We start from the raw sequence: 16478 nt of genomic DNA, 5'->3' as shown, positions 1-16478 counted from the left end.
ACGGTAGTTGTTACAGTCACTCCTGTCTCCCTTGTTTTTGTACAAGGTGACGATGTCAGCATTTCTCATGTCCTGTGGGACAGAGCCTTCTTTCCAGCACAGGCATAAAAGCTTGTGCAGTCTATGCAGAAGAGCAGGCTTCCCACACTTGAGGACTTCGGCTGTTATCCCATCGGTGCCTGGAGCTTTTCCGCTGGGCAGGCTGTTAATTGCTTTGCTTAGCTCCTCAGTTGTTGGTTCCATGTCGAGCTCTTCCATAACAGGTAGGTGCCCTACATGCCTGAGGGCTGCATCAGAGACACTGTTGTCCCTGGCATAGAGCTCTGAGTAGTGTTCCACCCAGCGGTCCAGCTGCTTAGAGCGTTCAGCGATGGTTTCTCCCGAAGCTGATTTCAATGGGACAATTTTGCAGGGTGATGGTCCAAGTGCCTTTTTGATGCCATCGAACATGAGTCTGATGTTGCCTGTGTCAGCAGCTGCTTGAATGTTGCTGCAGAGCTGTAGCCAATAGTCATTGGCACAACGTCTAGCAGCTTGTTGGAGTTTCCCCCTAGAAGATCGGAGGGTCTGTAGAGTTTTGGTGTTTGGAGTGCGCTTGTAATTTGTGAGTGCGACGCGTTTTTCTTCAAGAATTGGTGCCAATGTTGTTAAATTGGCATTGAACCAGTCATTTGGTTTTCCCTGCTTTTTGCCAAAGACCGACAGGGCCGTGCTGTGTATGGCATCCCTCAAGCCATCCCAGTACCGCTGAGCGGAGCTGGACTGGGGTGGGCCGTGGAGGGAGACTTCTAAGGCACAGAGGAAGGCTGTAGCTTTGGTTGGGTCGGTTGTTTTGCTGCTGTCGATGCGTGGGGCTCCCTTTTATTTGGATCCGTGTAGGTTTTTTGCCTGTAGCTTGACTCTACAGAGCACAAGGGAGTGGTCTGTGTCGCAGACTGCACTGTGGAGACTGCGTGTTTGAAGGATGCCTCTGAGATCAGAAGTGCGTGTTATGATCAGGTCTAACTGGTGCCAGTGACCTGAGCGTGGATGTCTCCAAGAGACTTTGCGAATGGGTTTGGTCTGAAAGTATGTGTTGGTGATGCAGAGGTGGTGATATGTGCAGAACTCCAGAAGTCTCTGCCCATTTTCATTCAGCTTACCGATGCCATGGTGTCCCAAGCAGGATGGCCAGGAGTCACGATCGGCTCCGACTCTAGCATTAAAGTCACCAAGTAGGTAGAGCTGTTCACGGCTGGGAATGTTTTTAAGAGTCGCTTCGAGTTCATCATAAAACCTTTCTTTTATTTCCTGGGGGGAGCTAAGTGTTGGAGCGTACACACTCACTAGGTGGACAGGTCCCATAGATGTATTGAGGCAGAGAGCCAGGATTCTCTCAGAGCCACCTGTGGGTGGTACCACTGCTTCCAGGAGTGTGTTCCTGACAGCGAACCCTACTCCGTGTTCCCTGGTTTCCTCAGAGGGCTTCCCCCGCCAAAAGAAGGTATAGTCCTTTTCCTTGAGTGAGCCAGATCCATGGAGTCGTGTTTCCTGGAGGGTCGAGATGTCAATTCTGAGCTTCAGGAGTTCGTTATTGATAACTGCAGTTTTACGGACATCATTAATTTGTTGTAGGTTGTCGCTGAGGCCGGGTGTCATAGTCCTGACATTCCAGCACCCCAGGCGTAGTGCTGGAATCTTCGGTAATTTCCTTTTGTTGCTTGGTGCGTGAATTTACAGCCCACTTGTTAGGATAAATCCCTAAGCTCCAAGCACCCAATGAAGCAGGCAGGCTGTGGCGGGAAAGCACCTTATTGGCTGGGGGCTGCCCAGCTTGAGGCGGGCGGTAGCTGTCCAATGAGACCGAACATCTCTCCCACCGTCGGAGGTAGCCCCTGGCACCCATACTCTACTACGCCAATAAGAAAGGGCTTATAACCGGTAACTGCTAACCTCCCGTGTTGTGTCTCCACTGGTTAGTGGAGCTGAAGTTTCCTCTCCAGTGCGCAAGAAGCCTGGGCAAGTTTTATGGAAGCCTTGAGTTTCCCAGGCATCAGGGCTTCCCTCTCGGCCTTCCTGTTGTCATCCAAAGGAACGGTGAACCGATACGTTTGGCATCAGGTTGGCTGCAGGAGTTGCCAGAACAATGCCTTTTTTCTTTTAAAGCATGAGTCTGCCTAACGGAGTCCAAGCCGGGTTTCCTGTCGGGGTTTGCTCCCTTAGCCTTTTCGTTCCAGACGATACCCACAAGGCAGCGGGGGTGCTATTTCCCCCATAGCTGGGACAGTGGTTAGCGGGCGCCAGGACATCCACGCGCCGGTGGGCCTGTACGTCACGCCTAGGGGCCCACTGTTGCTCCCTCTATGTGTCAATAAATGTATATGAAACCATTTAAGTGCATATTTTATATTATATATATATAGTATATATATATATATATATACTATATACATATTCACATATAAATAACAAACATTTTTGTATAAATATTGAAATTATAAACATTATACGTGTGTCTGTGTGTCTGTGTGTGCGTGCGTATGTGTGTGTGTGTGTGTGTGTGTGTGTGTGTGTGTGTATGTGTGTGTGAGACATACACTACCGTTCAAAAGTTTGGGGTCACAAAATTGAGTCTATGAATATAAGTATATATTAGGGGTGTAACGATTCATCGATACACATCGATTAATCGATATAATGCTCTACGATTTATTGGCATCGATGCTAAACGTAAACATCGATTTATATCGCCGTGTTTGACCTCGGACATTAGACGCGACTTTATTTTGAAATCCAGTTCATTGTTGCTTGCTTCCTCTTTCCGGGAGCAGTACGCGGCGTGCTGTGTTGTGAGCAGAGCAGGCACGTGAAAGGGGAGCCGACAACTACGCGGCTCCTGGGCTGGTGCTATGGCTAGTGTCCAAGAAGACGAGAAAATTCGCTCCCCTTTGGGCTTTAAGTCATTCGTTTGGAAGCACTTTGGATTCCAAAGAAAAGATGGCTCAACGGACAATTAAAATTATTGTAAATAAATAGTTCAGTAATGCACTTTAAAGTTAATGGTATTACAAAAAAAGAAAGAATATTCATTTTTCTTTACTTATATGAGAAAAAATATAGGAATTCGATAAAGTTCAGTGTTAAAATAAGCACTTTGTATACTACAATACTCTTGTAATTTCCTAAATAAAGAGTTTGCAGTACCTTGTTGATTTTGCGTATGAATTGTTATAAATCAGGATATTGTTCTATATTTTTTATTTAAAAAATAAAAATAAAAATATCGATCGTGGAGCACTATATCGTGATGTATCGTGAATGAATCACAGCAGGCTTTAAGATATCGGCAATAATCGTATCGTGGTCCTTTGTATCGATATGATATCGTATCGTGACAAAACCCGCGATTTACACCCCTAGTATACATATATATTATAAGATTTTTTACACAGAAGATTATATATATAATCTATAAATAATTATCTAAATAAATATATACACTACCGTTCAAAAGTTTGGGGTCACCCAAACAATTTTGTGACCCCAAACTTTTGAACGGTAGTGTATGTCTCACACACACATACACACACACACGCACACACACACACGCACACACACACACACACACACACAGACACACGTATAATGTTTATAATTTCAATATTTATACAAAAATGTTTGTTATTTATATGTGAATATGTATATAGTATATATATATATATATATATATATATATATATATACTATATATATATAATATAAAATATGCACTTAAATGGTTTCATATACATTTATTGACACACAAAAAATGTACAGATGAGCGGGTGACCCTACTTCGCGGATTTCACTTATTGCGGGTGGTTTTTGGAACCAACAGCTTCATACTCCAGGCTGTTAGGATCCTGAACTCTCTCCACCCTCGGCTACATGACGTCCTGACCTTTTGGGCCACGATGGCTGCCTTGCCACTTGCACTACTCCTCCTGTACTTTTATACTGTCTGCTGTATGGACAATTGCACCATTTCCACTAAGTTGCTCTTATTTATTCATTGCTCTTATTTATTCATTGTATGTGCCTTCTTATTTTTACTTTTTGTATTGTTTGCTTGAATGTGTAATATGTCTTGTCACCGTGGGATAGTAGGAAACGCAATTTCGATCTCTTTGTATGTCTTGACGTGAAGAAATTGACAATAAAGCAGACTTTGACTTTGACAAACGCACACGCGCGCGCACACACACACGTATCATATTTATATTTATATTATTTATACATTGTTTCTGTATGTCATTTACACTACGTATTAATATACGTAGTATTTACTTGTTTGAAACTATTATTTAATGTTCTAATGATAACATATGCACTTATATGGTTTAATCCATCCATCCATCCATCCATCTTCTTCCGCTTATCCGGGGTCGGGTCGCGGGGGCAGCAGCTTCAGGAGGGACTCCCAGACTTCCCTCTCCCCAGCCACTTCATCTAGCTCATCCCGGGGGATCCCAAGGCGTTCCCAGGCCAGCCGAGAGACATAGTCTCTCCAGCGCGTCCTGGGTCGTCCCCGGGGTCTCCTACCGGTGGGACATGCCCGGAACACCTCCCCAGGGAGGCGTCCAGGAGGCATCCTGATGAGATGCCCGAGCCACCTCATCTGGCTCCTCTCAACGTGGAGGAGTAGCGACTCTACTCCGAGTCTCTCCCGGATGACCGAACTTCTCACCCGATCTCTAAGGGAGAGCCCGGACATCCTGCGGAGAAAACTCATTTCGGCCGCTTGTATCCGGGATCTCGTTCTTTCGGTCACGACCCATAGCTCGTGACCATAGGTGAGGGTAGGAGCGTAAATCGACCGGTAAATTGAGAGCTTTGCCTTTTGGCTCAGCTCTCTCTTTACCACGACGGACCGGTACAGAGTCCGCATTACTGCCGACGCTGCACCGATCCGCTTGTCGATCTCGCGCTCCATCCTCCCCTCACTCGTGAACAAGACCCCAAGATACTTAAACTCCTCCACTTGGGGCAGGATCTCATCCCCGATCCGGAGAGGGCATTCCACCCTTTTCCGATCGAGGACCATGGACTCGGATTTGGAGGTGCTGACCCTCATCCCGACCGCTTCACACTCGGCTGCGAACCGCTCCAGTGAGAGCTGGAGATCACGGCCTGAAGAAGCCAACAGCACAACGTCGTCTGCAAAAAGCAGAGACGCGATGCTGAGGTCCCCAAACCGGACACCCTCAACGCCTCGGCTGCACCTAGAAATTCTGTCCATAAAAATTATGAACAGAATCGGTGACAAAGGGCAGCCTTGGCGGAGTCCAACCCTCACTGGGAACGAATCCGACTTACTGCCGGAAATGCGGACCACACTCTGGCATCGGTGATACAGGGACCGAACCGCCCTTATCAGTTGGCTCGGTACCCCGTACTCCCGAAGCACCCCCCACAGAACCTCCCGAGGGACACGGTCGAACGCCTTCTCCAAGTCCACAAAACACATGTGGACTGGTTGGGCGAACTCCCATGCACCCTCGAGGATCCTGTTGAGGGTGAAGAGCTGGTCCACTGTTCCACGGCCAGGACGAAAGCCACACTGTTCCTCCTGAATCCGAGGTTCGACCTCCCGACGGACCCTCCTCTCCAGCACCCCTGAATAGACCTTACCAGGGAGGCTGAGGAGTGTAATTCCCCTGTAATTGGAACACACCCTCCGGTCCCCCTTCTTAAAGAGGGGAACCACCACCCCAGTCTGCCAATCCAGAGGCACTGTCCCCGATGTCCACGCGATGCTGTAGAGACGTGTCAGCCATGACAGCCCCACAACATCCAGAGCCCTTAAGAAATCCGGGCGGATCTCATCCACCCCCGGGGCCTTGCCACCGAGGAGTTTTTTAACTACCTCAGTGACTTCAACCCCAGAGATTGGAGAGTCCGCCTCAGAGTCCCCAGGCCCTGCTTCCACAATGGAAGGCGTGTAGGTGGAATTGAGGAGGTCTTCGAAGTATTCTCCCCACCGACACACGACGTCCCGAGTCGAGGTCAGCAGCACGCCATCTCCACTGTAAACAGTGTTGACGTTGCACTGCTTCCCCCTCCTGAGACGCCGGATGGTGGACCAGAATTTCCTCGAAGCCGTCCGGAAGTCATTCTCCATGGCCTCGCCGAACTCCTCCCACGCCCGGGTTTTTGCCTCAGCAACCGCCGAAGCCGCGTTCCGCTTGGCCATCCGGTACCTGTCAGCTGCCTCCGGAGTCCCGCAGGCCAAAACGGCCCGATAGGACTCCTTCTTCAGCTTGACGGCATCCCTTACCGCCGGTGTCCACCAGCGGGTTCGGGGATTGCCGCCACGACAGGCACCAATGACCTTACGGCCACAGCTCCGGTCGGCCGCCTCAACAATGGAGGCGCGGAACAAGGTCCACTCGGACTCAATGTCCCCCGCCTCCCCCGGGACGTGGGAAAAGCTCTGCCGGAGGTGGGAGTTGAAGCTCTTCCTGACAGGGGATTCCGCCAGACGTTCCCAGCAGACCCTCACAGAACGTTTGGGTCTGCCAGGTCGGACCGGCATCTTCCCCCACCATCGGAGCCAACCCACCACCAGGTGGTGATCAGTTGACAGCTCCGCCCCTCTCTTCGCCCGAGTGTCCAAAACATGCGGCCGCAAATCCGATGACACGACTACAAAGTCGATCATCGAACTGCGGCCTAGGGTGTCCTGGTGCCAAGTGCACACATGGACACCCTTATGTTTGAACATGGTGTTCATTATTGAAAATCCGTGTCGAGCACAGAAGTCCAACAATAGAACACCGCTCGGGTTCAGATCGGGGGGGCCGTTCCTCCCAATCACGCCCTTCCAGGTCTCACTGTCATTGCCCACGTGAGCATTGAAGTCACCCAGTAGAACGACGGAGTCCCCAGAAGGAGCGCTCTCCAGCACTTCCTCCAGGGACTCCAAGAAGGGTGGGTACTCTGAGCTGCCGTTTGGTGCATAGACACAAACAACAGTCAGGACCCGTCCCCCCACCCGAAGGCGGAGGGAGGCTACCCTCTCGTTCACCGGGGTGAACCCCAATGTGCAGGCGCCCAGCCGGGGGGCAATAAGTATACCCACACCTGCTCGACGCCTCTCACCGTGGGCAACTCCAGAGTGGAAGAGAGTCCAGCCCCTCTCGAGAGGGCTTGTACCGGAACCCAAACTGTGCGTGGAGGCAAGTCCGACTATATCTAGTCGGAACTTTTCTGCCTCGCACACCAGCTCGGGCTCCTTTCCAGCCAGAAAGGTGACATTCCATGTCCCAAGAGCCAGCTTCTGCAGCCGGGGATCAGACCGCCAAGGTCCCTGCCTTTGGCCGCCGCCCAGCTTGCAATGCACCCGACCCCTTTGGCCCCTCCCACAGGTGGTGAGCCCATGGGAAGGGGGACCCACGTTTCCTTTTCGGGCTGAGCCCGGCCGGGCCCCATGGGCGAAGGCCCGGCCACCAGACGCTCGCCTTCGAGCCCCGCCTCCAGGCCTGGCTCCAGAGGGGGGCCCCGGTGACCCGCGTCCGGGCGAGGGAAAACGTGATCCATTAATTTTTTTCATCATAAGGGGCTGATGAGCCGTGCTTTGTCTGGCCCCTCACCTAGGACCCGTTTGCCATGGGTGACCCTACCAGGGGCATGAAGCCCCAGACAACATGGCTCCTAGGATCATAGGGGCACGCAAACCCCTCCACCACGATAAGGTGACGACTCACGGAGGGGTATATGGTTTAATATACACTTATTGATACACAAACAATTTATGTATGTTAAAAAAAGGGTGACACTACTTCGCGGATTTTCACATATTGCGGGTGGTCTTGAAACCAATTATCCACGATAAACGTGGGATTACTGTAGTTCTAAATCGAGATTTCATCAGAAGAGTTATGAATACATTTTAAGGAAGGTCCAAATTCTTGACAGTGCTGCTTTAAATAATACCTGGAATGGCAACTTTATTTGCCTCCATTGCTCACCACTTGGAGAGCAGCTGGTGTAGCAGTCTTGTCACCACCACAACATTGAGGCTGTTTCCTAGAAGTTTGTAACGCTGCCTGGTGGGGATTTGATCTGGAAAAGCTAAATAAAGACATTAAAAAGACAAGTATTATTTCAACATGTGGTACACAACTGTACATATACAGTACAACATACAAATGGTTTCTCATTGTTACGTACAAAGAAGTAATGGAGTCAGGAATGTTGGGGATGTGTTTACTACAAGCTAAGTATGAGATTAAACAAGCAACTAAAGCTTTATGATACTGCACTGTCAAAGAGCTATTAACAGCTAAACAGCTTAAACCCACTTTTTTTCACAGTTTATTTTCTTGTTGTAAAATGACATTGCAGTGGTTCATCGTTTTATTCTGTCCATCAGAGTGTCGACGTGAAGTGGTGACAAAGGGCAGGTTGCTTTAGCTCAGCATTCACTGCAAACAAGACTGAACTTAGATGGGCGTAGCATGGTGTCATTAAACACATTGAATATTGTGGTGATGTGCGGCAAGAGGATGTCAGCTGTGACGGCAAGACACCTTGAATAAAATGTTGTTTTTGAGAACATGATTCTAAGGCCTTTTAGTGGAGTGTCCCTATGTAGGATGTTATATTGCGGGTCTACATGACACATGCATGCTGATCTGAAGAAAGGGTGTTTAGCTTAGTTCTACTACTGGTATGAAAGTCAAATTGTACTTGCTGGAAGTCTGACTAACAGCCTGATACTCTCTCCTGTCCAGTATTCAGAAACCCCTATGCAATTTGGTGTGCCCAAGAACATTGCAGGAAAGCAAGTACAGTGCTTTTAAAGAGCCTAAATCATTTGGATAATCGTATCGCCAAAGAATGGATGAATTCAACATCTAGCATATGAAGTACTTTGATGAATACCGTAATTTTCTGACTATAAGTCGTGGTTTTTTTCATAGTTTGGGTGGGGGGGCGACTTATAACGAGGAGCAACTTATATGTGAATTTTTTCAAAAATGAAGAAAAAAAAAAAGTGAAACCGCGATAAACGAACCGCGATGTAGCAAGGGATTACTATAATTTGAATTTCAAGTGACGTCAGCAGCGCGGCGCGGCGGTTGTTTACAAAAAGGACAATGATTGATCACGGGATGACGAAGGGCCCCACGTACTACCGGCATGATTAGCGGCTTTGTTTCTAAGTGACACGGAGGACGAAGAGTTTGAAGGATTTAAGGATTTGGAGTGACACAGGAGGTTTGAAAAACTATTAGGGCTTTTACGCACACCCGCTCCTACTCTACGGTGCTCTCTTTCACCTCCGTGGATAGAAGTCGGGGGCCGGCGCTCGGCCGGGTGGCTGTCCGGTGTCATGTAACATGGGGTGTGGGGGGAACAGATGGTGCAAAAAGTGAGTATGGATTGCTCCCAGGAATAAATTGGCAGGGCTGAAATTCCAAATTTTAGCAGCAGATGGTGAAAAATTTGAATTGAGAATTATTGAATAAATTGGCAGGGCTGAAATTCAAAATTTTTCCAAGAGATGGTGCCAAACCGTTACAGGAGACCAAAGATGGGCAAGACAAGCTGAACTAGCAAAAATAGAAATAAACAGAATAACACGGGGTCGGTTTTTGGGTCACGCACGGAAGCACAAATGTGGTTTTTATTTTTTGATCTTAATTTCTTTGCTTGGCTAAAATATATTCTGTAACAGTTTAAAGCAATATTATCACTCAATTAGACCAAGGTGCCCACCACTATGAAAATGGCGGTGTGTTAAAAAATGTTTGAAAGATTGATACAAAAGTTGTTTTTATTTTTTTATCTTAATTTCTTTGCTTGGCTAAAATATATTCTGTAACAGCTTAAAGCAATATTATCACTCAATTAGACCAAGGTGCCCACCACTATGAAAATGGTGGTGTGTTAAAAAATGTTTAAAATATTGACTTAAGTTTGGATTTTTGATTTTATGGTTGATTGAAGTGTAACTTTGAAGTATTATTTTTACAAAAAGAGAAGTGAAGAAAAGAGGAAGTAGGGGGGCTGACCAGGGTGTTGGCCGAACCTTTGATGGAAGATAGTGCGTGGGACAGATGAAGGGCGGAAACAGCTGCCAGAAAGCAGCAGGTGTATAAGTGTGGGAAACTGGGCAGTATAGAGGCCAGCGAAAGGGGGGGGGCAGAGAAGTCTATAAAAAGACCGCCATAGGCAGCTACGGGGCTCTCTCTCCCAAAAAGCGTTCATACGTGAAGAAGCCCGTACGAGTTCCAAGACTTTTTCTAAGCCTCCGAGATCTTCGTGTGAGACGCAAGATCGCTTGCCTGGATTAACTTGGATTTACTCAAAAGAATTGGACTGGACAACATTGCATGATGAACTAGGTGAGGGGAACAACCTTTTCTGTATTTACGCGAGGGGAGGGACAGTCATCGGGCAGTCGGTCCTCTCGAGGCCAACCTATTCCCAAATTGGAATTTTAGAAATAAGATCGAACTGATCACTCGACTTTATTTCCACCAAAAAATAACACCCAATTGGTAGCTACCTTTTCCTTCTTTTCTGATCTATGTTTTACAATCAAAGTACTCCGAGATTGAATGATTTTATTTGCACGTGTATCAGTAAGTGGGATTGTTCAGTATTTGGAGGAATTAAGATTTGTAATTCTATTTCGTGCTTCTTCAATAAATGTGTTTTATATACTCATTTAATTCGTTGTGCGCTAATTTGTATGATATATGCAATCGATTGTTTGTGGTTGGTTTGATAATTCGATTTATTGACGGGTGATTATTATGGTATGCAATCATACCGTAATAAATACAGATAACGAAGGTGTTTAAACTAGATTAATTGGATTGGTGTAGAGTTAAAAGTAATTTAATTGTCCGTCGAGCGCGGGCCCGTTCCTATTTTTGTCGGGCCGCGTCAAAAGCTAAATCGGACAACTTTGGGAATTAAATTGCCTTCATAATTATTTGAGGGATGAGTGCATCTCGTTAAACATTTAATTCGTTCAAATATTGGCTTTACTTGAGTAAAATAACGAAGGTGTTTAAATTCGATTATTTGGATTAGTGGTAGAGTTATAATTAGTAAATGTCCGTCGGGCGCGGGCCCGTTCCTATTTTTGTCGGGCCGCGTCAAAAGCTACATTGGACGATTTTGAGGGATTCATTTGCCTTCAAAATTAATTGCAGGATAATTATAATTCGTGTAAATCATTTTGATTCGTATTAAGAAAAATATTATTCTTTTTAAACAATCGAGTTCGTTAAAGCATTCCAAAGGTTAAGTGTTCATATATATAATGTTAGAATTAACGATTTAATGCATTAAATTCCTTCTCAAATACTATTATCGTCATACTTCCACTCATTTGATTTTTCTTCAAATAAAGAGAAGTAGGCTCGCTACTTCCGCAACAAAGTAGAGCAGATCCATATCAAAAGTTACTTCGGCAAAACTAGTGCAAGGGTGCGCTAGAACAACAAATCTCTCTAAGGTCTTAACAAAGGCATCTAAAAATATCCGTAACATAACACAAGCATCAAACAACCGAAGGGAGCCATCATTATGGCGCGGTCATTTCGACGACTCGCCTCGAATTGAGTTACTCGGCTCGCGCGTCGGATGACTTGAGAGGGATTGGCGTCATAAAGAAATTAGATTGATTCTGGTAGAATTAATTAAACTCGGGTGGTTAGATACGGACGAGTCTCTTCACCCCGGCTTATCGAACCCGTTACCGGGAAGCCGGTGGCACTTTGATAAAAAGTGCGCGTTTGACACCGGGTACGGTGGATGGGGCTCGGTCATGGCTTTTACGCACGCCCGGTCCTATAGAGGCTTTGCAGCTGACGTCATCAAGCTACCCACATTAGCTTGGCGGCCATCTTGGCGGTCAACTTTTCAGTGCCGGTCAACGACTCACACACGCTTTCTTGTTATATCTGCTGCTATTTGAGCTTAAAAATGCCGGATACCTGCTGTGCTGTTGGATGTAGCAATAGACGAGGCGATAAACCAAATCTTAGCTTCTATAGATTTCCGGCGAACATGAAAAAACGTGATAAATGGATCGCGGATATTCGTCGTGAACGATGGAAACCTACGATTTACACAAGGATATGCAATGAGGACTTCATATCAAGTATGTAAACAAACTATTCACCCCTGATTTGTTTCACAAAATGTGAAATAATACAATATGGGATGATACAAATATGATTGTTGAAAATGCTGGGTGCATTTTTAGAAAGGCAGCAAGAGCAGCAAGGCAGGGAATGGGATGATTTCTTCAGTTCACCCCCCCGTTTTTATTTTGTGTTTATTTTTTCATGATGCTTCATCTGATTGGCTTGAAAACGTTATCAATGTAAATATTGAACTTCATATTGGAATTGAACAATTAATTCTCGAGTGAATGCATTAGGAAATTTCCCAAAAAATTATTATGAACCTTGTGAAACAATCTTTTTTTAATGTAGCATTTTTTAACAAGAGGGCTTTTGTTACTTCATTTGGCACAAGGTAAAATCTACATTGGTAAAGTTTTCAAGCCATTGGCACAAGGTTAACATTTTTATTGGTTAATCTGCCATATCAGACCATCATGCACAAAACCTGCTGTAAAATACTTGTAGGCATCCAGACACTTGTATGCCTTAAGGTCCTTTTCAGTGTACGGAGATGGTGAATCGACGAGGTAATTATAAATATCTGGATATGAGAGTTCAGGCAGGTCGGCTGTTGCAAAATGCTCGGGCGATTTTAGCATGCTTCTCGGTAAAAGGTACGGATCCGTTGTGCCAACAAGGTTCAACTTCTCTCTGTAACGTTTCTTGGATTCTTCATCCAAATGCCCAACTTCGTTGGATAGCAAACCAGCCATAATTCGGATGAAATCGGTGAAAATGTAGCGCAGAAATCAAACAATCTATACAAACACGTAGGAACGAGTTGACCGCCAAGATGGCGGCATAACACAAAATCACGTGATAAAACCACGTGACTGCAAAGCCTCTATTCTATGGATCTCTCTTCCACCTCTGTGGCTGGAAGTCCACGTCGCCACACGCCTGGAAGTTGGTTTTGTTAAATAAAGAGCCGTTTACCAAACCCACGTCTTTCCTTGTACTTTGTTAACGCTACAATATAGTAATATACTAGATCTGTGGAATAACGACGAGGCTGACGTCAGGGCGCACGCGCGGCGTTGTTGACAAAGGACGAGAAATTTGATCGATGTATTTAATGATTTAGAGTACACAGATGGTTTGATAATATTATTGCTTATATAATAGTTATTTGATATCTAATTTATATATCGTTATATGGGCCTGTGGAATATTTTGAAGTGCAAGTGCCGTCAGCGGCGCGCACCCATTGTTGACAAAGGACGATCGATTGATTTAATGAATTGGAGTGACACAGATGGTTTTATAAACGTGTTATTTATGTAATAGTTTTTTTTAATAACTCTGAATGTTACGTCAGGCCCGTTCTCAGCTCTTCGTTTGTGTTTATGTCACGTTAGCATACCTATCGTTTAGCCTGTTGTTGCTCGTTCATGTCTGTTCTTGGTGTTGGATTTTGTCAAATAAATTTCCCCCCAAAATGCGACTTATACTCCGGAGCGACTTATATATGTTTCTTTTCACGTTATTGTGCATTTTATGGCTAATGCGACCTATATTCCGGAGCGACTTTTAGTCAGAAAATTACGGGACTTAAATTTCTCATTTATCACTTATACAGTTTACTTAGTGTAGTTGATAGAACTCGAGAGGGGCTGGACTCTCTTCCACTCTGGAGTTACCCACGGCGAGAGGCGTGGAGCAGGTGTGGGTATACTTATTGCCCCCCGGCTGGGCGCCTGCACATTGGGGTTCACCCTGGTGAACGAGAGGGTAGCCTCCCTCCGCCTTCGGGTGGGGGGACGGGTCCTGACTGTTGTTTGTGTCTATGCACCAAACGGCAGCTCAGAGTACCCACCCTTCTTGGAGTCCCTGGAAGAAGTGCTGGAGAGCGCTCCTTCTGGGGACTCCATCGTTCTACTGGGTGACTTCAATGCTCACGTGGGCAATGACAGTGAGACCTGGAAGGGCGTGATTGGGAGGAACGGCCCTTCCGATCTGAAACCGAGCGGTGTTCTATTATTGGACTTCTGTGCTCGACACGGATTTTCTATAATGAACACCATGTTCAAACATAAGGGTGTCCATGTGTGCACTTGGCACCAGGACACCCTAGGCCAGGGGTGGGCAAACTTTTTGACTCGCGGGCCGAACTGGGTTCTAAATTTGGACCGGAGGGCCGAACCAGGAGCAGATGGACGTAGTGTTTGTGTGAAGTAATATAAGCGACCTGTAAAGGTCATTGCATGAAAGATTTTGGCCTTTAGTAGGTAGTAAAGCATGGATATTCCAAACAAGTTTTTTGAAAACAAATGCATTTATTAACAGCATTAAAAAAATAATAATAATAATTCACTAAAAAACTGCTATCAGTGATTCTCATAAAATACAACACTGTTATTATGAATAACAGTCTCCATCACTTCAGTGCCTGCAGGTCAGATTAATGAAAGATGTTTATCTTATGAGATCACATCAAACGGCAAACATTCTGACCAAATATATCATCTTGAAGAATCAGTGAAAGCATACATCCAAATAAAGTAATCAAAACGGCAACACGCTGAGGGGTATCTGAACATCAGAGCAGAGTTTTAACTCAAACACCTGGTAACAGAGGTGAGGAAACGGGAAACACTTCCTTAAAGTGAGCCTTAAGAACTTTACAGGTTAAGATTAGTCGCAAACAGGTGGTGCATCAATGTCCTTGAGCATCCTGCATTGTTTGAAAATGAGAATGGTCGCTAGTTTCAATCCCTGCTATGTGTACAAATCATATTCAAAATGCATTTTTTTACAACCAACTTGAGAGCCTCCCCTTCATTTTCAGTGGGAACAGTGTTGTTGGTCTCCCTTTTTTGCTAGTGCGTCATAGTCTGGAGTAAAATTTGTTGTGGCAATTCTTAGGAGAGATCCGAGGTGTTGGTCCGTTTACCTCGATCTGTGACGGGTTGATGTTGATGTGGCTGAACGTCGCGTACGTCGAGCCAAATTGGCCACTCTTTTTTAAACACTCGGCACTGTGTCCACCTTGCTTTTCCTTGGGCGACTCATTTTAATAGAAGGATTCCAGGGGAAGGTTTGTGGGTGGCTTTAGCGTAAAACTGTATCTGAAAGCTCAGCGCGCGAATTACAAGAATGCTGTCGTCACAGCCCACGCTCTAAATTCGGGACTGATACAAATAGAGCGCGAGTGCGCCATGTCCGTACTACTGAGTACGTACACGCACTTGTGAGTGTGCACCGAGCTTTCTGACACGGCTTCCGGTAGTAAATGCGCAGGCGAGCGGTTCTCCATCTACTGGGGAAACGCAGTCATTGCATGCTAAATGACCAAAAAAACTGTTTAATAATACAATTTATTCAGGGTTGGCGGGCCGGATTAAACGGTCCCGTGGGCCGGATGTGGCCCGCGGGCCGTAGTTTGCCCACCCCTGCCCTAGGCCGCAGTTCGATGATCGACTTTGTAGTCGTGTCATCGGATTTGCGGCCGCATGTTTTGGACACTCGGGCGAAGAGAGGGGCGGAGCTGTCAACTGATCACCACCTGGTGGTGGGTTGGCTCCGATGGTGGGGGAAGACGCCTGGCAGACCCGAACGCTCTGTGAGGGTCTGCTGGGAACGTCTGGCAGAATCCCCTCTCAGGAAGAGCTTCAACTCCCACCTCCGGCAGAGCTTTTCCCACGTCCCGGGGGAGGCGGGGGACATTGAGTCCGAGTGGACCTTGTTCCGTGCCTCCATTGTTGAGGCGGCCGACCGGAGCTGTGGCATTAAGGTCATTGGTTCCTGTCGTGGCGGCAATCCCCGAACCCGCTGGTGGACACCGGGGGTAAGGGATGCCTTCAAGCTGAAGGAGTCCTATCGGGCCGTTTTGGCCTGCAGGACTCCGGAGGCAGCTGACAGGCCAAGCGGAACGCGGCTTCGGCAGTTTCTGAGGCAAAAACCCGGGCGTGGGAAGAGTTTGGCGAGGCCATGGTGAATGACTTCCGGACGGCTTCGTGGAAATTCTGGTCCACCATCCGGCGTCTCAGGAGGGGGAAGCAGTGCAATGTCAACACTGTTTACAGTGGGGATGGCGTGCTGCTGACCTCGACTCGGGACGTCGTGTGTCGGTGGGGAGAATACTTCGAAGACCTCCTCAATTCCACCTACACGCCTTCCATTGTGGAAGCAGAGCCTGGGGACTCTGAGGCGGACTTTCCAATCTCTGGGGTCGAAGTCACTGAGGTAGTTAAAAAACCCCTCGGTGGCAAGGCCCCGGGGGTGGATATGATCCGCCCGGAGTTCTTAAGGGCTCTGGATGTTGTGGGGCTGTCATGGCTGACATGCCTCTACAACAGGGGTGGCCAA

The 16478-nt window shown here is 46.8% G+C and overlaps 1 protein-coding gene and 1 long non-coding RNA gene across 6 annotated transcripts in view; one reads left to right on the top strand and one right to left on the bottom strand.

The window, feature by feature from the left end:
* trdmt1 (tRNA aspartic acid methyltransferase 1) overlaps positions 1-16478 on the bottom strand; it is a 170002-nt gene that overhangs the window by 40726 nt on the left and 112798 nt on the right. For all 5 annotated transcript variants that reach the window (XM_037277492.1, XM_037277489.1, XM_037277493.1 and 2 more), the window contains exon 11: positions 7954-8091. In XM_037277492.1, coding sequence (XP_037133387.1) covers positions 7985-8091 — 107 coding nt within the window. In that variant the 3' untranslated portion in view covers positions 7954-7984. The remainder of the gene's footprint in view (positions 1-7953; positions 8092-16478) is intronic.
* On the top strand, positions 7738-16075 carry LOC119137928. Its single transcript, XR_005101036.1, has 3 exons — positions 7738-7868; positions 15346-15348; positions 16065-16075. It is a non-coding gene; the product is annotated as an uncharacterized LOC119137928 (long non-coding RNA).

Source organism: Syngnathus acus, chromosome 19 (genome assembly GCF_901709675.1).
Source record: "Syngnathus acus chromosome 19, fSynAcu1.2, whole genome shotgun sequence".
Lineage (NCBI taxonomy): Eukaryota > Metazoa > Chordata > Actinopteri > Syngnathiformes > Syngnathidae > Syngnathus > Syngnathus acus.
The sequence above is the reverse complement of the archived record's forward strand: the minus strand, read 5'-3'. Positions and strand labels throughout refer to the sequence as shown.